At 38.1% G+C, this 20,757-nt stretch overlaps 1 protein-coding gene across 11 annotated transcripts in view; it reads left to right on the top strand.

Annotated features, from left to right (window-relative positions):
- The window catches only part of EML4 (EMAP like 4), a 165,865-nt gene that overhangs the window by 93,828 nt on the left and 51,280 nt on the right, over positions 1 to 20,757 (top strand). For 8 of the 11 annotated variants that reach the window (XM_068939708.1, XM_068939709.1, XM_068939711.1 and 5 more), the window contains exons 3-7: positions 8,391 to 8,520; positions 13,979 to 14,152; positions 16,280 to 16,408; positions 20,181 to 20,206; positions 20,646 to 20,678. In XM_068939708.1, the coding sequence (XP_068795809.1) occupies positions 8,391 to 8,520; positions 13,979 to 14,152; positions 16,280 to 16,408; positions 20,181 to 20,206; positions 20,646 to 20,678 (492 nt within the window). The remainder of the gene's footprint in view (positions 1 to 8,390; positions 8,521 to 13,978; positions 14,153 to 16,279; positions 16,409 to 20,180; positions 20,207 to 20,645; positions 20,679 to 20,757) is intronic. The other 3 variants (XM_009668924.2, XM_009668926.2, XM_009668927.2) reach the window with 3 other exon arrangements.

Raw genomic sequence — 20,757 nt, 5'->3', positions numbered from 1 at the left:
AAACAGAAGGGTTTTAATCTATCTGAGTAACAGACAGTATCTTAGTTTTGAAGGATGTTCTTTCCTATTTGCTGCTGAAACATGTTTTTGAAAACCTCTGCATGCTTTCTGTAACCAGCTCAGCAGTGTCTTTGAAGAGATACTTTTCACATACTAAAAATAATTCTTGTGAACAGACCAAATCATGTTGACAAGAACAAATATAGGTCACATTTTAACTAATTTTTCTAATTCCAAGGTTGATAGCCCAGCTTAGTGCAACAAGAGATCTCATCATCCTTGGTGTTAGTTTGTAGGTATTGCATATCTCTCTCATCGTGAACTAATTATTTTATTTTTCGTCCTTTTGGTTTGGATTGACAGATTGAATCAACCGTAGATGAAACTACAGTTTTTGGCATTATCCTTGTAGCCTCTGTTTTCCTTTTCTCGTATAACTTTTTTTGCTTGCTTATTTTGGACTTAATCCAGGCTTCAGTGACAATTTTCATAGGGCATGGTTTTGAGGGGTTATGGGATATGTTGTTTATTTTTAATAGCTGTCTTGGCAAATAGTATTTCTTTGGTGGGAAGTTCTTTGTTTTTGGCAGCCGTGCACTCTTTCTGGCACGTCTCTGCACTTGATTGATGCAGTTAACATTCCCAAAAATTTCCAAAAAAAAAAAAAAAACATTACCTGGACACTGAGGAAAAAGGAAAGCGTAAAGCAGTTTGGCACTTGTGGCTGCCAGAAGGATAAATTGACTCACAGTGGGTGCCTGGTAAACCTATTTAGATCTTTCAGGGTGTCAAAATGTATGTAACATGAGAATTTACCCCTCAGGCTTTGGGTGTGGAGACAACTTTGTGGCACAGAACGGCACCAGGAGAGTAGCTGAGACTAATCATACCAATGGGGCATGAGCTCTTGCCTGAAAAAGTGCCCCTCTACCAGAAAGTACGTGTCATGCCTCTGCCTGTAGAGGAAAAAGAGCTCTTGTCCTTTTTCTGGACTTGAAAGCAAGGAGGAGGTTTGTCACAGGTTGAATCTCCCAGAGGAATGTTTCTTATTGCTTGGGCAGCAATTAATATCAAATAACTTCTGTGCAAATTTGAGTCACAAAGTGAAATTGAAGCAAGCAGGTGGCAGTTGGCAGAGAATGGCTCCCACGGCAGCGCAGACTGGCGGACGAAGAGGCGTTTCTTTTATTGAAGCAGCGATCTCGGGGATCTGTAATGGCAGCTGCGTATGGGAAGTGCAGGGGGTTTTTTTGCCCTTGTGCAGTGGATTTTTACAATAGGAACCTGGAGAGTTCTTCCTGGCTTTCCTGCTGCCTTCTCCGGTGTGAAACGATACGTCTGTTCAGCCTCTGCTCGGTATGAAGAATCCCCAGTTAGTATCTCGCATCAAATCCCATCTCGTTACACCAATAATATAAGCAAGCATTTCGGATGGAATTTTTACCTTATCGCAACAGTGGTTTTATTTCAATAACGTTAAGTCATTTTGTTTTAAACTAACAAAAATTCGGGAGATCAGTAAGCTACATTAATGAAAGCGTAAGATAGGCTTGTATTTGTGGTTTTGGTCTTACTGAGCACTGTGAATAAGCATAAGTGTTCTGATAGCAGGATACACATTTAAGTTAACATCATTAATAAATGTTCAAGCTCCCGAAAACAGAAATATAGATATGAAAGCGTTCACGGTAGTGATGGGATATAGGCCACTCCTATCTGCCGTATTAAGACTAACCTGGCAAGCTTGTACATGTGTCATTTTACTCATGGGAATAGTCCAGTTGAAGTCTGCAGGCTGTATGCTCACATAACAAATTATGACACTCTCGAGGTCTTAATGGATTTTCCAGGTATTGGTTTTTTTAGTGCAATCTGTTCTTTCTGCATTAAAATTCTTTATTTCTACATTACTTCCCCTTTTTTCCTGTATTCTCCTTCTCTCGTCCGTCGTCTTTAATCTTTTCTTTTTCTTCTGTCATACTTATTACTCTTGATATTCTTCACATACTTCCTTTCTTTCAAAGAATCTGAACTAGAGGGCGTTAATGAACTAAGGGTGATTAACCAGCTAAACTAAGTTTAAGGAAGGACAAAGGAAGAGGAGAATCCAGTTCTGATTTCTGCAATGAAACAATCCTGTTCACTGGAGAAAATATTCAAAGGTGTAGGATTGTAAAAATATTTTTCGGTTGTGGAGATAAGCATTGTAATTCTTTTTGCATGCTCTTCTTACAGTTTTGGAAATAGACTTTCTGCATTTGTGTGCTTATTAGAACAGCACGGACAAATTATCCTGAGAAGCATCACGGAGAGTGGTAGAGTACCACTGAAGCTAAGCATAGCAATGTTTGAAGAATTAAATGATGGCAGTAACTTTTTAAAATAAAAACTGATTATTATTTGTGGCACTTGAGCAGCTGCTTTGTCACTGTCAGAGTATATCAAACTGTTTCAGAATGCCATACTTAAACATGTATTTCCTCTTTTGGTTTTATCTTGTTTGGAAATTGGTTTAGGAAATAGATGATACCTTTGGAAAAGCCTTGCAAAAGAATAGCACTGCAGGGAGGGAGGAGGAGAAGGGTTGTGTATGTTTAATAAGCTGTTGGCTCTCCTATGCTAAGGAGCTCTTCAGCTGCCCCGCGTAGCGGTTTGAAATTTCTGCCCGAAGAGCCGTGTGTTGGAGCAGGGACATGGCTCCCCTGGACTTTTAATACCTGAAAAAATAAGGTATTAAAAAATAATTCAGCAATACCTGAAAAAATAATTTTATGTCTCTAGCAGGATCAGTTATAGTTATAAAATGTATGCATTGGCAATTTAAGTCACCAGTTACAAACTAAGAAAGAAACCTGTAAATAAACGTTTAATCATCCTTAAGATTGTAGTTAATTGATCTAAACTGGGTACCCATTGAGAGGGATTCACTTGCATCTTGAAGATGTTGTTATGCAGTAGCTATAAACTATCAAACCGTTGCATAGTAACATGCCTCTATTCAGGTAGTTTGTTTCTTTTTATTTCTTTTAGGGAATGATAAATAGTGTATGTTTAATAGCCGATAGTCAGCTGAGACTGGTGAAATTGTAGTTCAATAAAAAGATGTAAAAAGCTTCTGAAATACTTTTTTCAGCTACCTATAGTTGCTGCTAGAAGAAAAAACATGTTTATCAAAACTTAATTTTCTCTTAAAATTAAATTATTAAACAAGGTGAGGTATTACCTCTAGGTAGTGAATTGAACTGATTTTTTTTTCTTATTTATGTTATTGATTAGTTTAGAGCTAGAACATTACCCTGACCTGTAATTTTTGTTCATGTGATGGAATAAAAAAATTGTTTCTGCACTTATGAAGTCTCAATCACAATTTGAATTTTATTATTTGACTGAAATCACTGAATAAACCAAAATGCTGGGGGGGGGAATTCTACCTTTCAGATTTTGTGTTCCCAAGCTATTTCTTTGCCTGTGTCTTCCATAAGTTGAGTGATTTGACATCCTTTGAAACTTCAGAAGGAAAGCAGTGACTGTAGTTGCTTTCATACAATTTATTTTAACATATTGAAGTAAGTTTTGGATTTGTCGTGATTTCAAATTTATATTTGATGTCTTTATTTTTAAGAAGGAAGTGCTAACAAAATCTGTTCTGCTAAATTTAGAACTACTTAAATCTGATTTTTTTTTTTTTTTTTTTTTGTGGCTCACCTGTGGGGTTTCTCTCGTGTCCAGTGGTGTTACTGAGCATAGACTGTAAATGTTTCCATGGCAGGAGTATAAAACTGGATCTGTATCCTTCAAGCCATCAGTTTTATTTGCTGAAAACCTTTAGGCATAAAATATATTTGAGATATCTATGTTTCTCTCAAATTTTGTTGAAAATAAATTATTCTAAGCTTGTTGGAGATGGACTAATATCACATGCCTCATATCATTTAAACGCTAGAATTTTATAATTATTTTTTAGAATAAAAAAGATTTTACTTTTTTAATCCACCTAGATGGAATATATGCAGAAGATATTTCAACGCAGCTGCAGTTACTTAAGCTGAATTGCAATTGTCTAAAGAAAGAAGGATTTAGTTTTTCTTTGGAAGAAAGGCAGTTCACCTATCAGCATCAGCAAATATGCAGTAGTCTTAAATTCAGCAAATCTTTGTTCTAGTTAACACAAGTGAAGATCATAATAAATTATAACTGATTTGAGGAAGAAAGTGAATTACTACCTGATCTTCAGCTCTCGTACCTTAGATGTATATTTGGAAATAAAAGCTACCTTTTCAAAACTTACCACTGCCTCTTGCAGATTTGCTTCAATTTTTCCCTAGTTAGCTACTAAAGGCTGATAAAGTATTGGAAATAGATTCTTGGTTTACTGAGGTCTGCTTTTTCTAATCCTACTTATCTTTCATTCACACATTTACATAGTTGACACATTAATGAAATGCTTCCTTTGAACTCAACAGATATTGTTATATAAAAATTATCAGAACAGAGATGAATCTGTTATCCATAAATGACATTTATACAACTTTGATGTCTGAGAATTTGGCTGTAATCCTGGTCAGTATACACTGGCTTTAATTTTACATTCAGTTTATGTCTGGCTCTTGTTCCAGACCAACAGATAAAGCTCAGTGCTATTCAGTCTGAAAAATTTCAGACTGTTTGTATTAGTAAGTGACATATAATATGATATTGGCAGAGATGTGCAATCTGGGTACTGGGAAAACTTAAATGTTTTAGTCTATTGATCTGGAATTTATTTCCTCTGTGCTTCCTCATCATTTCATGGTTCTTTGAAGGCAAACTGCATTGGCTGCTGTGAAAGGATATCTTTACAGCGGGGAAGGTTATAACGTTGTTAATTTTTGAAACTTTTTGGCTGTAGCGATCCGCAGGTCAGAAGTCATGAAGAGAATCGCAGGGTTTTGAACCAGTGGGCTTGCTTCCTTGGAGCTCCAACTTTGGTTAGAAAGATCAGAACTCTTTTTGACCCCATGAGTAGTCAGTTTTTAATGCTCCATACTTTGAGACTTGCACGTGGCTTAAACTTGCCTTTCCTTCTTTCCCTCACAATTTTAAATTTTAATGTGTTTAGTTTACATATATTTACTGATGATTATTTTGGATTTTCTCTCCCCTTTAAAAATAAGTTTTCTAAAGTTCATTTTTGAAGACCTAATAAAAATTTAATGTACAACTAGAAAATAAAAGCATTCATAATAGGTAAAGCTACTTTTATGTGTAGAGTTTGGAAGGGGGCTTGTGTGTGTGGTTCCCCCCCCCCCCCCCATTTTATCGCACATTAAGGGTGGGACACGTTGAACTGTGACTGAGCAAGATTTTGTTCTCGAGTGTAAGAGGAGGTGATGCAATTTTTGACACTCGAAGATCACGTCAATGCAGTTTTCCCCAGATGTTGATGTTTTGGTGGTTAGGTCTGCGTCCGAATACTTCTATCGCTTTTTCAAAAAATCAGTGAATCAAGAAATCAGGTTTATGTGAAATAGGTACATGTTAAAAAAAAAAAAAAGTTCTTATTTTGATTCAAAAATCTTCATTTCACACCTAACTCTGCTTACCACTTTCTGAAATTAAGAAGTGCTCCACAGATCATTTAGCATCGTCACCCCCTCATAGGAAAACAAATAAGGAAGAATTACCTTACAGATGATGATATATCTTTTTATTACACTCATCATGGTATGGAGCTGTTGATCTACGGTGTTATTTGTGATCTCAGTTTTGCCCTTTGACATAAGCGGGGGCTAACGCTTTTCATATTTAATAGCAGGATTTTTTGTAGATAAAGTCTGTGGGCAAAACATTCGTATTAATGTGCTGCTTGCTCAGGAAAAGTAAGCGTTTTTTTCCATCTTAGTAAGTTCCTATATCATATATGCTACCTGTCTGAAGTACTGCTGTTCTTTACACTGTTCTTTACGCTTTTCATTGAATGCTTTGCCTGAAAATGATTACTGTTGTGTCTCCTGATTCACATTTCTGCAAAGCTGCTGCAGCGCTGGCTAGAGAGGCATTGATCTATTGTGATAAGTAGATGAAGATGTTAAGGTTGTATGCAGTTCAGGAATGAATCATAGGCCTTGATATTATGCATCTCCACAAAGATGATGTTATACTTGTCAACGGAAGTAAAAGAAGCTAACTTATATGCTTCTGCTACTAAAAGTGCTTTTTAATTTCATGTGTGTTTTGTTCTTACATCTAAGTTACAGAAAGAGGTAAAAATACTTTGAGTTTTGCTATTTTTGTTCGGTATGCTAACCTTAAAAGTAAAATCTGTGTTCAGAATGTGCACATCTTAAATAAAAGAGGCTCTAACGTGTAGCTGGTTGTAAAGAATCGCGCAAAGTGATTTGTGCAGCATTCAGGAAGAATGGCAATGATCTTTGCAGTGTTTCAGAAGTTGTCTGTCATCACCTTCTTCAGACTTCCTGCGTTCTCATTTCTGCCTTGGCTTTCCAGCATGCTGCTTTTGGCTTTCCTGATCTGAATTTCAGCTGTGCTCATGTGCTGCTCAGTACATTTGAAGCCCTATACAGGCCGGGCACATCAGCCCATTTCTACCTTTATCCTAGTACTTCTGCAGTCTGGTATTCCCTTGACAGATATTCCAGTACATGGTTTGCTTGTTTAAAATAGGAACTAGTTTATCTTTCACACTGCCTATATTAAAGCTGCAGTTTGACAAATTGACCAGCTACAGGGAGTGTTCAAAGGATGCCTCTGCGTTGGTTTGCCGACAGTGCACGGAACAGTTGATTCTGCCCGAATGCTTTTCTGCCGCTCATTTTTATCTTCAATATGTGGCTTCATCCCTTATCTATTTCATGCTATTCCGAGCCTGCTAAGAAAACAGGTTATTTCCCTGTGGATCTGTCCTTTAGGCTTGTTGCTGAAGTCTGAGTGATTGATGAACATTATGACCCTATAAGATGTAGCAACAACTTCCTGTCTATAAAATGAGGATGTGGCCGAGAGAGATAGCATCAGAAGTAACCACTGATTTTTTTGGATGCTCGGTGTGAGATAAGCTGGGATCTTTTCAGGGCATGTATTGCTTCTGAGGGGGAAAGCACAACTTCAGAAATCGGGGAGGAGAGAGGCTAAAACTGTCTGTGAATAAGAGCTTACGCATCAAGACAGGCACCCAAAACAGAGGAGACAGACACATCGTGGAAACCAGTGAAAAGTCAGGTTTGAGTAAAATGCCTCATGTGTCCCTGACGGTCTGTGGCAGAGGCAATGGCCAGGCTAGCATTCAGCGCTGTAAATAGCAGAGCCTTCACCCCGCCTCCCCGCGCTGCTCCTTACAATCCCCTCCCACATTCGCTGCATATTTTCAAACTTCTGCAATGAGTGAAATCGGCATCTGACAGACAACAGTCGCCTGCACATACACAGCCTCGGTGCAGCCACAGAGGGGGTCTGTGATGTTTGCTGAATGTAGCAGATGTTTTATGGAGTAAACCATATCAGTAATTTAAGAACTATGTGATAATACGTATGCTCAAAGGTAGGTACCTTTTTAAGATGGAACGGGCAGCTGAAAACAAACTGTGCAAACTTGTGGTTTTTTTTTTTTTTTAATGCCTAATATCACGACCCTTAAATTCTTTCAATAGAGAGGGCTTCTGTCTGCAACTTCTTTGAGGTTTAACTTAAAAAAAATAGAACGAGTTGAAAGCAAAAAGCATCATGTGGTATTATTGAAAAACTGATAGTTTTGAAAAACAGAGTTGAAGTAGTATGGTCTGCTGTACTTCAGCTCTTTGAGCTAATCCATTTACTAATGCCAGCAGTAATCTATAATCCTCTCCATGGATCACAACTGGAAAGAGATGTGACATGTCACTGAATTAAGTTATTTCCTGGCAGTGTGGGAGTAGAGTGGCTGACTCCTATCACAGTCTCCAGCTCCCAGACTTCTGCTTTTAGGTCTTTTTGCTTCACCAGTCCTTGTTTCTCTTTCTGCATTTTTCCGGCCATAGTCTGTTTGCTGTTTCTGGCCCTTTCTGAGGGTTACTTCTACACCCCCAGCTCTTTACCTATTACTAGTTGTCTTCCTTGTATCATGTCACCTTGTTATATATCCTACCCCTACTTGCAGTATTTCTCTCTCCTCATCTCTAGGGCCAGCCTGTTCTAGCCTTTCTTAGTGTCGTGGGACTCCTGTCTCCGGCTGCCCGTGCTTTCGCAAGGCCTTAAGGCTTTCATGAGCATATGTCGCCAAGTAAAAGCCAGACCGCCGTTCTGAACGGTGGAACTGCTGCTGTATGATACCCGATTCACCTCTGATAGCTTTTGGTGTTTCAGGTGGACCTTTGGGACACAGTTGTAAAACCTAACGTTCTTCAATTTTTTTCTAGGTCAGCCAAGCCTCCGAGAAGCTATCTCAATGTCCTGTATAACCAACGGGAGTACAGGAAGCAGGAAAACAAGCCATGGTTCTTCTGTATCTGTTGCCAGAAAAGAAACTCTTTCATCTGCTGCAAAAAGGTACGTACTTGTTTCTAAAATCAAAATGATATTTAATTCCCTTCCCTCCACGTCCCAGAAAAAGACAGAGTAAGAGTTTGATTTTGCCTCTGCACAACCCTCGGCAGAGCTTTCTGAAATGTAATAAGGCAAGCATAAGCTTTAGAAATGTGGCATGTTGTTGGATTGCTTACAGCAGGATTCTAAAAAGAATTCGTAAATGGGGACTATTTTTATAGTATGTAGTGTCCAAAATACATTCTCGCTAAGGGACAGAAGGGACAAATGTGTTTACTATATGGATGGAAATTCCTTCTGGTATTCATCTCAATCTTTTTTTTTTTTTTCCCCCAAGAAAATAATAGGAGAAAACTGCCTTTGTCTTGAGTGCAAATAGCAAAAGAAATGCTATGAAACAATAGGGAATCATAAGGTAAAAGTTTGTATTTTTGAAAACAAAATCTTAATGCAAAATATGGCTACTTACTATTTTTAAGTGTATGTGTCAAATCTCAAATGTGTAAAAATAATACTGCTTAAATATTTGTAGTTTAAATGAGTTAAAACACCAGACAACACCTTTTTTCCTTTACGTAATGGTTTCATCTACATGCATTCAGCAAGGTTCTATAATTACTTTTTTCTGTGAGGTCTCTTAAATAGTCATTACATGTCTTCTTTAGTCAGTAGTTTGCACCTATCTCTCTTTGTTGGAGAGAGCACGCTGCCAGATATAGCCACAGAGCAGAGAATACGCTAATGTATAACTGTGGTAAATTATGTGAACAAATTCTTGGCCTCTGTAGAGTACTCTGTTAACTCCAGTAGCTGGTTTATCTTCTAGGGTGGATGTAAATACTGTGCGTACAACAAGACAGGGAAGTGATGTATTTTGGGGAATAAAAAGGCTGTATGCAAATATAAACCGTGTGAGAACAAAAGAGAAAAAGCTTAGTGTTCTTTGGAATTCACAAAGGATAATATGCTGCTAGCTCTTCTCACTTGTATAGCGTTGCATATCTTTCTTTTTATTAAATTCTTTATGTTTACTTTTCAAAAATAAATTAGAAACTGATTGCAGTATGTCTCTATCTGCTAATATGACAGGCACTGGGACAAAAGACATTCCTGCAGGAAGGTATTTGTTAGTTAGCACTTTCCTATTAATCTTGCCCATGTGGCTCTTGGCGCTTTGATGAGAGCCAGTCCGATTCCTGTGTCGCTGAGCTTGTGTTTGTGCTGAATCACCATCTTGATTCATTGGCTGCTAAACATTTCACTACAGAAGAAGAGCAGAGTGGAGTGCTAGGCATCCGTTCCGTGTGAATCAAGTCCTTTAGAAGGAGATCTGGATAGGTCGAAAGTGGAAAACTTTAATATGAGGAGGGCTGCTGTCTCTGGGCCCCCAAGTGAATTGTTTAGGAGAGGGTTTTGTGCTTCCAGCGCAGCTGAAGATAAGTGACTCCCTTCTTCAAGGCTTGCTTTAGGAAGGTGCAAGTCCCCTCATTAGTTGTCTACAACAAAACTGGTCAGCACCAAATAGTGTCCCTAGTAAGTATCGTAAGGAAGTGGAGCTGCTATTTGAAATTCATTTAACAAATTTAGGGCGTCTATAGGTAGCCTTTTTGTCATGATGAAAAGGAAAGAGGCCAAAGGAAAGTATCAGCTGATCTTGGGTCAATTTGCCCAGCTCAGCTTTTCTTCAGGCTAGAGGTTCAGCTGGTTCAGCAGGTAGACATGGTCCTCTCTTGATGTAGAATTATACTTTAATTATCAAATAGCATTAAAGCCTGCCTGTAGCTTTTCTTGTTCTGAACATATGTAGCCCTACTTCTAGTCACAAATGAAGAAGGCCTACTCGTGTCCAGACAAACTGTTGTCGTTCTTGCAGTTTAGCGTCTCTATTTTGTGCAGTCTTAATATTACTAACTTTCTTAGGCTATGCCCTGTGTAGGCCTGCTATCTCTTAAGAATTTATGCTATGAATAAACAGTTTCATTTCCTGGACATCTTAATCCTTGTTCTACTAACCTGAACGCTGTGAAACAGTGGAGATGATCTGATGACTCGGAAGCTGCAACAGCAGCATCGAGTATCATTTCACCAAAGGTATGCTACCTTCTCAGCTGTCACTTCAGAAACACTAAAGCTGGGGCTCAGGAATGTACTGCGAACAACAGATAGAGGATGTCTCATTGTCAGCGATCGAGTCATGTGCACGTTTGGAAAATGTAAGCCTTATAGTCTGGAACTGACTTGTGGTAGAGGAGCTGAAAGGGTTTTCAACCAAAATGTTGTATACCTTCTGTATCGCTTGTATGTGATACTGCACAGAGGCTATCACAGAGAGCTATTTGATCATTTTCCTTAGGACTAAATATACTTCTGAAAACAGCTTCTGGTAAGAACAGTCTTCATGTTTCTGGATGACCACCCTCCACAACAGTTGCCAATGTTGTGGTCCAAAGGATGAAACATTGTGTTAAGTGAAATGAGAGAAGCTGCAAAATTAGGACAGATAGTAATAATAGATTTCAGCTACCCACATGCAGACTGAAGAAATGGCTCATCACGTTGGGATTTGGAAGGAATTTTTGAACGCATTAAATAACTGCTTCCCAGAACCACTAGTCTTCAGAAACCCACAAAAAAGTGCTATTCTTGATTTGGTTTCAGTTATTGCACAAGAGCTAAGTCAAGAGGTATTAGTGAGAGAACCACTCGGTAGTAGCAGTCATAATACAATTAAGCTGAAGATTTTAGCAGGAGAGAGCAAACCAAATAGTTCTAGAACACAGATATTCAATATCAAGAAAGTGATTTATGTAGAAAAGTGGCAGTTAATTTAAAGTGGTAGTCAAAAACAGGAGAAGGCTACAAGCAACCTGGATGTGGCTAAAACCGCTTCATTGGAAGCCCAGATGTCCTTTGTGCTGCAATTCAGAACGAAAGCAGAGAGGTCCAGTGACTCGCACGGCTCCAAGTTAAGGAGTGAACCCAATGACGGGGCAGGAAACTCCACAGCTGTGTGTGCTGTTGATGGCCCTGAGAAGATTCCCACACCGAGCCTGTGGTTTTTAAGAGCTGGATCCAATGGGCTTGGATGAGAATGCAGGAAGTGTGAGACCAAGGGGTAAGTTAGGGGATACTCTGCTCTCAGCTGGTGGTGTTCACCCATGCCGTCTGGAGCAACTCAGAAGGAATTGCAGAATTGCTGGCCTGTCACTACCTACAGTCTAGTACAGACAATGTGGGGAGAATGGACGGCAAATAACGACCATGCTCGCAAGCTCTTATGCCACCGTTGGAGGCAGAGCAAGGGGCTCGCTGGACCGTTGTTCTGGCCAAGCAGCACCGTTGTGTTGTTTACTTGCAAGCTGGAGTTCTGTAAGTCATTGTGTGGGCTTGTCGTCTCTCCTCCTGCTGGAGCCCCTCATCTCTCTTACTAGGATTGGGCTGTATTTTGGCGTTCCTGAGAGAGGAAGGGAAAATATTAAGTTGCATCTTTCTGAAAGACTGTTCCTTAAAAAAGCATGCTCTATCATAGTAGATTGACTTCTCTGTGAGTAATTCTATGTTTGTGGGAGTATGAATGCAAGGTTCTGTAAGCATACCCTTCAGAACAGTAATAGGAGCCTCTCGTTATTTTCTTTAGGGACAAGACATTCTTAGAATTTATTTTTCTATGCTGCATTTCTTGCCAGAGGCTGTGAGAAAAGATTAAGATTGCTCACTGGACTCTTGTATCTAATAAAGCAAGCTAAGTCTTGTGATGAAAATATTTTTAGGATTCTAGTTAATTAGGATCTTCTGGCTATAAATTTATTTACTAAAACCCCAGAGTTCAAGCTTTTTTCTCCGTGATCACATATATGCCTTAAAGAAATGCGAAAGCATGTTCTATTTTGTTTTCTCATATATTTCTCAAAAGAAAATATGACTTTGGATTATATTGATGTGTTTAAATGATTGGTACGTTTAAGGAGGAAATCCTAAGTGGTCTTTATAAATATATATGTTTTATTTTATTTTGGTATGGTTCATTTGACCTGTTCTTCAGCGCTGCTTTGGAAGAAGAGTTGAGAACTGCTTTAAATGTTGAGGATTTCCTCTCAATAACAGATAATATGTTTCAGTTGAGATAACAAATGAAATGGAAAGACACTCTAGATGTTATTAGAATCAGGCCGTATTTTTGTTTATTTTAAATATTGACTTAGTATTTCTTCATAATTTCCTCTGAAAAAGGTAAATGAAACCTGAATAATTCAGATGGGGAGGGGGCAGGGGAAGTGGCGTGAGGAAGCAGAAATCTTTGGCTTTTCCTCTTCCCTTCAAAAAGGTACAATTTTTTTTCTCTCCCCTTTGCTTTACAGGTTACTCTGAACTTAAGAGAAAAATCTTTTTTTTTTCTTTTTTTCTTTTTTTAGCTAGTGCTTGTATCTTGCTTTTTTGTTTCTATAAGAAACTCATTCCAGAAGATGTCTTTTATTCTATTAGAAAATATGGAGTATACTCCAGAATACTTCCCCCGCCCAGGTCCTGCTGCTGTTTATGTGCATCAGTATATTGCAAAGCATTCTATTTTATACAAGTGCCTTTTAACTAATCTTGCCCTTGGCTTAGTGAATCTTAATGAATCCAAGATGTTTAATTACATGTGTTTAAAGCTATTTCAAATGTTCATTTTTGTATTGCTGTATTTATTAAGTTAAGATGTATTCTTGGCCCATTTACTGACAGCTTTAAAGAAGTGACCAGACAGTTTGTGAGCCGACTACAGATCAAAACAGTGACGAGTTTTCAGCGGTGATTTCCTTGGGTAAACTGTGCTGCTGGCTAATCTAAGCCAGGGAGAGCTGGGTCACCAGCAAAAGCGGTGCGCTCTTTTGGTGGCAGTGCAGAGAGAGTGGTACCCAGCGCTTCCAGAAATAGCACCAGCAAGGTTTGGTTTCTCAGCAGGTTTAAGCTCATCGGAGAGCGGAGGAAGTCGCGCTCTTCCCTTGCACTTGCTCTGAGCCTGGGCGGACAGCACAGTAAGGTAGTTCAGGAAGCTGAACCAGATGAAAATTTTCCTCTGAGGGTTGGCAGACTTGTGGTGCATCGAGTTGTATCAGTTTTGAACTCTGTAGAACCACCCTAGGATGCAGGACACATTCAATTCAAAAGAAGTTGTATCCCGTTTTTAAACCAGAGTAAATGTAGTACCTCTACGCAGTAAAAAGAAGGAAATAACCCTCCCCCTCCCCTTTTTATTTTTATAGCTTGTGAATAAATCATCTTTTAACGAAACATATAGGTAATTAACTAATCTGAACAGTGTCAGTAGATAATTAAAGCGTTCTTGTGCTGATTATATATAAATAAAGCTGTGACACACTTCTCCCATCTTTTCAAATAGTGCATTTTCTCCCACCTTTTTAATTTATTTGCTTGTTCTCTTTTTTTTTTCCCCCCCATGTTATACTTTATTTTGCAGCGGTACAGAAAAAAAGAAGGAAAAACCTCCAGGACAGAAAGAAAAAAAAGAGGAATCTCATTCTAATGATCAAAATCCACAAACTCAAGCATCACCTTCTCCCCAGCCCTCCTCACAGACTCTCCAAACACACAGGCAAACTCAAGAAAGCAAGAGTTCTGCTCCAGCTAAAAGGTTTTCACAGTACCACAGTACAGAACTAGAAAATGGTTGTAATGATACTGAGTTTATATTAGACAACAAGTCATGTGAAATAATTCCAGTTTCACAATCAAGTTGATAAATGTTTAATAATTTTTTTACTAGACAAGTTGCATTCAATATACATAGCAACATTACAACAGAACAAATACCTAAAAATGCAGTTTTCTTTGACTAAATTTTCAAGATGAGAAAGCATTTCATTCTCTGTCCTTACTTGAAATCATAACATGGTAAAGTTAGATTACCTCTAATCAGTTGTGATTCTGAAAATGCATAACAATGTCTCTGACTTGATCTTTCTCAAAATATGCTTCATAAGTTCTGTCTGAAATAGTTCAACTGTGAGTGTATTTTACATGTGACCACTTGCCACATGTTGTAACAGCACTGGTTAAATACTAGTATCATTGCAACCCTTCCTTTGGGTATCTGTCTTCTCAAGTTATTCTCTAATGTGGCTGCATTTTGCTCCTTCCCCCCTTCCCCCCCCAAATCCCTGCTAGGTTGCAGAATGATTTGATTCACTTTAATTCTGATTCTTTACATGTGTGAAGTTCTGTTTTCTTACACCCAAATAAAAGAACTCCTTGGCTTGAGTGAAGGTAGGAGTGTGTTTAGGATTGCCTCTGTGTTCCTGCTGACTTTAGTAGGAAACGGGCACAGAGAAATCGGTACTCTGTTTCTTAAATGACTTTTTAAAGTCCAGTAAATGGACTTTAAGATGTGGGTGATTATTTTTGAGTTTAAAAAAACATATAATTCACTCAATGTGAATTCTTTTTTCTTTTTTTTAAATGATTCATTGTCACCTTATTTGGAAAGTTTGGGAAGGTATGAAATTCTTTCTTGGCATTTGGAAGACCGAAACAAGCTTTTAAATGGATGAAATTTAGTCCTCTGAAAGTTCCTGTAGTTCACAAGATTATGTTGTCTTGCATTGCCTGAATTCACAGTTCTAATAAATATTTAAACTTTCACTTGACTGATGCATGTTATAACACTCCATAAAGGCTCTGTCTCCATGTCTTGCACAAACTCTCACGTTATCTGAAGCTGAACTTGCGGCCTGTTGTTCTCTTGCCTGGTATCTCACTGTATAGACGTGTTTGTCTGAAGCCTCGCTTACTAATCTTTTGCAGCGGGGGCCGGTGGGTAGGGGAGGGATGCCTTTTTAATGTCTTAATGGTTTAACTTGATTTGATAACTCGTTTGTCCCAAGATCTTTTTCAGCCTCTCGAGGTGCTGTGGAAGTAGCTTGCCACTGCCAAGCCGCAGTTTGGAACTTACTTTTGCAAAAAGTATTTCTGACTGGATGAAGTGCGATACTGTTAGCAGGACAGATGCAGACTCTGTGTCAGCTTGAAAAATATTTTAAACTAGTTCCCTTTTGAACATATTTTCCATGAGTAAGATATGCACGAAGCTAATGACTGCAACACTTCCAGATTGCCATTAGTGCAAATTGACTACAATAAGATTGCTGAAAAGCTCTATCAGAATTCATGGATTTAATTTTCTATAATAGTGGGTCAAACCTAGCTTGCCTTATTTGTCCAAGAAGTTTACAGATGTTTGCTTCAAAATGATTAAAATTCTTATTGTGGTTTAGCATGTACTGTCTGCAAAACCGTCATGAAACTCTATTCTGAAACAAAAATCATATCATTTTAATGCAGTTAATCAATTAAAAATTTTCTACTTTCCTCTTTTTTATTCCTTCTTAAGTGATTTTTTTCTAAATTCATTTATTTAGGCTAACATATTCTAGCCTCATTATATTTTTCATTTTTTTTAGTTTGTTAGCAATACAGTGATAAAATATAGAGATTTTTTTTTCAAGTTTTTATGTAAGAGCACTTTGAAGTGGATAAAAGAATGGATAAAACATATTTTGCAGCTGTCTAGCTCAATTATTTTCAATCCAGTTAGAACTTTTTGACTAAACTTTTTTTTTTTCCCCCTCTTTCATGCTTCAGCTTGATGGAAGACCTAGCTCTGCTTTTATCTCCTGCTGCTTGATCTGTCAGTTGCATACCAGTTCCAGTTATTGTTATCTTATTAACTTGTCATTTCAAAATATATTTTTGTTTCTTCTAGCATAAAGCGATCCTTGACTGCTGAAAAACCTCACAGTGTATGGGAGAGTTCAGATGACAGTCGTAACAAACTGTTGAGAGTAGCGTCAACCTCTAAATTAATATCAAAAGTGGCAAAGAATGCAGACAAGTAAGTATCAGAGTTCTTTGCATAAAAGTTTGGGTGAACTTTAGAGCCAAACTGGTATGAATTTGCATCGCTTTCATGAAATTATTTATGTATATGCTAAACCATTTACATCTTTTTTTCCATGGGTAGTTATCACATTGCCTGATTATGCAGATGCCCCAGATGCCTCTGGAATCTTAAATTCTTAATAAAATGTGAGTGCAGTATTTTTAGAGCGTGAAGATATTTTAATGCTACGTGTTTGGGTTAGTGGATTTATACATTAGCTTAATGCTACTTGTGTAAAGTTTTCAACCAATCATTTTGTAATTTAAAAACTAATTTGGAAATGCTAGTATGTTTCCCTGGAATTAATCTACTGGTTTTAGCCAAAAAAAAAAAAAAAAAAAAAAAGTGTATTTTTAAAGTAGAAGGTAATTGCAAAAATGTATTTTTTTATGGTTTCAGGTGGGTCTCTGTAATTATTCAAAAATTTCTGAATCCAAGTTCTGCATAATGGACAAGTACTTTTTTAATTTGACCTTCGGTATGCCAAGGTTTTTCTTCTGTTGTTCCTGTCCTGCTAAAATAGTTTCATTCTATTCAAAATCAGTAATAGCAAAGTGTTACAAGTGTAAACATTTCTGTAGGCCTTCTAGTACCTTTTGTCAATAGTATGTACGAATAGACTTGCATCAACCCAGATCCTAAGAGTAATTGCGCCCAGGCTTATTTTCCTGCTGTGCTTTGTCTTAATGAACTCAAATGTTACTGGACTTGCTGCAAGGGCTGCAGAATTGAATGGAGTTTGGTCATCCTGTTTAGTTCTTGATTGTAGTAATAAGGCACAGAGCACCCTATATCTCTTCACTCTTAACAAGAAGAATAAAATGATAGAAGAGCAAGTCTGGAGGGGGCTCACAGTGGCTGCTAGACCAACTAAATGTGGAAGTTGGATTAAAAATTTCCCAATTATCCCTCACAAGGCCTTTTTCAATCTGCTCTTTCACACCTGTAGCGAGTGTACAGTAGGATGGCACACGCAACAAGAAAAAGGGTTTCTGAATATCCAGAGTAAATAGTCTTACCTATAAATCAAGCTGATTTCTAGTGACAATAGAGTTGCCTTGTCATTTTATAACAAGCTTTTACATAGTGAAAAAAAAGCCGTTAACGTCTGTGCTCGGCTTCCTCTCTTCTGTGCTGCATAAAGCCTGTTTCTTCAGCCTCTCCTCACAGGCAGCGTGCGGTAGCCCCTCGTTCCTCTCCATCTTCTCAGGCCGCTGTCCTTCAGCAAAGGTTTTCTCGGTTTCTGGTCTCCAGCGGGGGCCTCATCAGGGCCAGATAGTGTAGAGTGATTGCTTCCTCTACTTCTGTCAATACAGAGTAAGAGCTTGTTTTTTGCTGTCGCTCCACAACGTTGACCCCTGTTGTCACCCGCTTTCTGCCCCCCCACTACCCTTTGTCCACTGACCTTACCACGTTGTGTTCACACGCTTAATTCTATTAATTCCCCTGTTTGTTACGACGGCTCCGAATTCTGAGCTCATCTCCCAGAGCGAAGGCAGCTTCTCCCAGACTGAAGGGAGAAGCTTCTTCCGCAGTTTTCATAAATGCAGAACGACATGAAAGCTCCTCCCTCCAAACCTAATAAAACCTTTCAGACCCACTCTTTCAGAGCAATTTCCAGTCTTTTTATGATCGCATCTATACTATTCCCCTTAGCTTGCGTAAGAGATTGTCAAATAGATACTTGTAATAGATACTTAGGGTCAAAAGTGGTGCGAGTGCATTCCTTTTGTCCTAGGAATGGAAAGAACAAAAACATTTTAAATTAATCTTGGATGTGGACATCAGCACATTTACAAAAAGCTTTATGCCTATTCTGAAGAGTTCTGCAAAACGCTGAAGTGCTGTGTGTGAAGGATTATGGCTTGCGTATTTTACAACTGTTTCTTTTCCCTTTGTAATTAGCTTTCATTCACTGTTGAAATTTAAAAGCCCTTTGGCACTTGAGATTATAGCAGGGTAGAGCTAGATAATATTTAGGAATGAAAAATCCTCTGTCTTGGTTGCAACTTAGCAGGTTTCTTTTCTCGGTTTCTGTTATCTTACTAACATATCTTTCACAATAAGTACTCTGCCTCAGATTTGTTAATAATTAAAAATAAATTTTACTTTTATTGATATTTTGTACATTGGTCCAGGTGTGGTCAAAAGAGATATACCTTGTTTCATTTTCCTGTGATTCTGCTTATTCTTTGAGAAACTTTAAATGCTGCCTTCCTACAGTCTGTGATGTAGGAAAAAATCGAGTATTTAACAAAAGAAGAGTAGAGTAGAACAGGAAAAATTAGGAGTACTTGTTATTAGAGAAAATTGTGCAGAGCTTGAAGTTGTTGTAAACTATCATCTGATTGAAGACAGTGTTGTGTTGGTTGTGTACCTTGTTCTTATGCTCAAATTTGAAATAAAGCAGTATTTACACTCAAGAGCGCACATTAATACTCATTTTTAGCCAAATCCTATATGTCAGATCTATAACAGAATTAGTATAGTCCAAATGCGTATTGATGCATTACATCTATAGTTGCCAATTAAGAAAAGTTGGCCTAATATGTCTAAAGTTACCCGGCCCTTGTGCAAGGGAATAGAATTCAGCCCCTAATGTGGGCCCCAGAACAGAAACGTTTTACGTACGCTTTGCGCTACCAGCCCAGGATTTGAACTTGGTTCAGCAAGTTCAGTCTTTGAGCCACTACCGAGCTGTAAATCAGTCTGGTGAAGCCACAAGAAGTAGTAGGGTTCCCATCTTTCAGTGTTTTTCAGGCAAAGCTGGGAATCAAGCTTAGATTTGTTTCATTTGACAGCCTCCGGCAGAAGGGCGATTCTGCCAATAGCCGAGATGGCTTTCCTCATGCATGTGCTTGACCCTTTGTCACTGTTATGAAAATTTGACCTCTCTCCAGCTAAAAATACTGGATGCCACTCATACCTTCCTGCTTGGTTTCAAATGAATTCACAATTTTTATGCAATGCATTCTCTTGTCAAGGAGTAATGCTGTGGTAGGAAGTAGCTTTGGTGATGGAAGTTAGTATTTCTTCCATCCTCAGGAAAAAGGATTGAGGTTTTTCATGAATAGTTCATTCTTGCTTCTGGACAGCAGGCTAACAAATGAACGCTTCAGAAACATCTAAATGGCATTCCTCGGAAGACTTTGTGTCGTACATCCAGGAATGCTGCCTGGATCCATGTTAGGTGAAACTGCTATTTGCCAGCGTTTAACCCGTAAGTCTAAGAGGGTTAATTCCTAGAAAAATTCATGTTGTTGTTGTGTTGACAGCGTATTTTGACAGGTGTTAAATGCTTTGCATGTGGACCTAAGAGTGTTTGACAGCTTAAAACATTTGGTTATTGCAAATTTGCGCTCTAAAAATGGAATTTTCCATGCACAAGAAATATGCACTCCATAACTTATTTTAAAATCTTTTTTTGTTTGTTGTTGTTGTTTACTCTTTTTTGCAGCAGTTCTTAGGAACCTGCCATGGGGCTGAAGATGTTGAATTACTGAAGAGATGTTATGAATAAAATACTAAGATGTTAGTGCATCTTTACCCACTTAGTATTTTATGCATATGTTGACCAAGTTTAGTTATTTAGCATCCTGTGCTACAGTCATTCTCTCATGAGAGCCTGATGAGATTGCCAAATGCAATAATAGTTAGGAAGTAGGCGGTATTGGTTTGAGAAGTATTTCGCGTATTAATGATGCTGTTTTGCATTTTTCCCCAGGCACAAGGATGTCATTGTCAGCCAAGGTAAATAAAAACATTTATTTTTAAATACTGGATGAAGATGAAAAAAATTTGCCTTTAATTGAATAGTATTCCTTGTAAATAAATACATTGGGAAGTATTCCTATGAAACAGGGATACAGAGTTAAAATTACGTTAATAATTACTGGAAGAGTTGATTTGGCACAGTTACTCTGCAAATTGTGGAGAACGTCTCATGAAATAGGGTTTTTAGGAAGGACAGAAATTTTTGATGGGTGGTGGGGGGGTTCATTTTTATTTTTGTAAAACTGAAAGCTTTTGATTATTTCCATTGTATGGCAATCTGTATGTGTGTATAACAAGAGAGAGGATACAAAAACAAAGTATAAAATGCTGAACTATGTACCAGTCTTCATCCAAGCAGGTGAGAGCAAGACTGTAGAAGTAGTTTTAAGATATTTTATTTCTGTCCCATAACCAGCAAAAATGTCAACTCGTGAAAAAAACAGCCAAGGTAAGACTTATGCTATGCCCGTTGGTTGCCTTCTAATTTAGCACTGTCATGAATCTTTTATTTGGCTTTTCACCACCGA

The sequence above is a fragment of the Struthio camelus genome, chromosome 3 (genome assembly GCF_040807025.1).
Source record: "Struthio camelus isolate bStrCam1 chromosome 3, bStrCam1.hap1, whole genome shotgun sequence".
Taxonomy (NCBI): Eukaryota; Metazoa; Chordata; class Aves; order Struthioniformes; family Struthionidae; genus Struthio; species Struthio camelus.
Note: the sequence above shows the minus strand (reverse complement) of the source record. Positions and strands in the feature narration are given on the sequence as shown.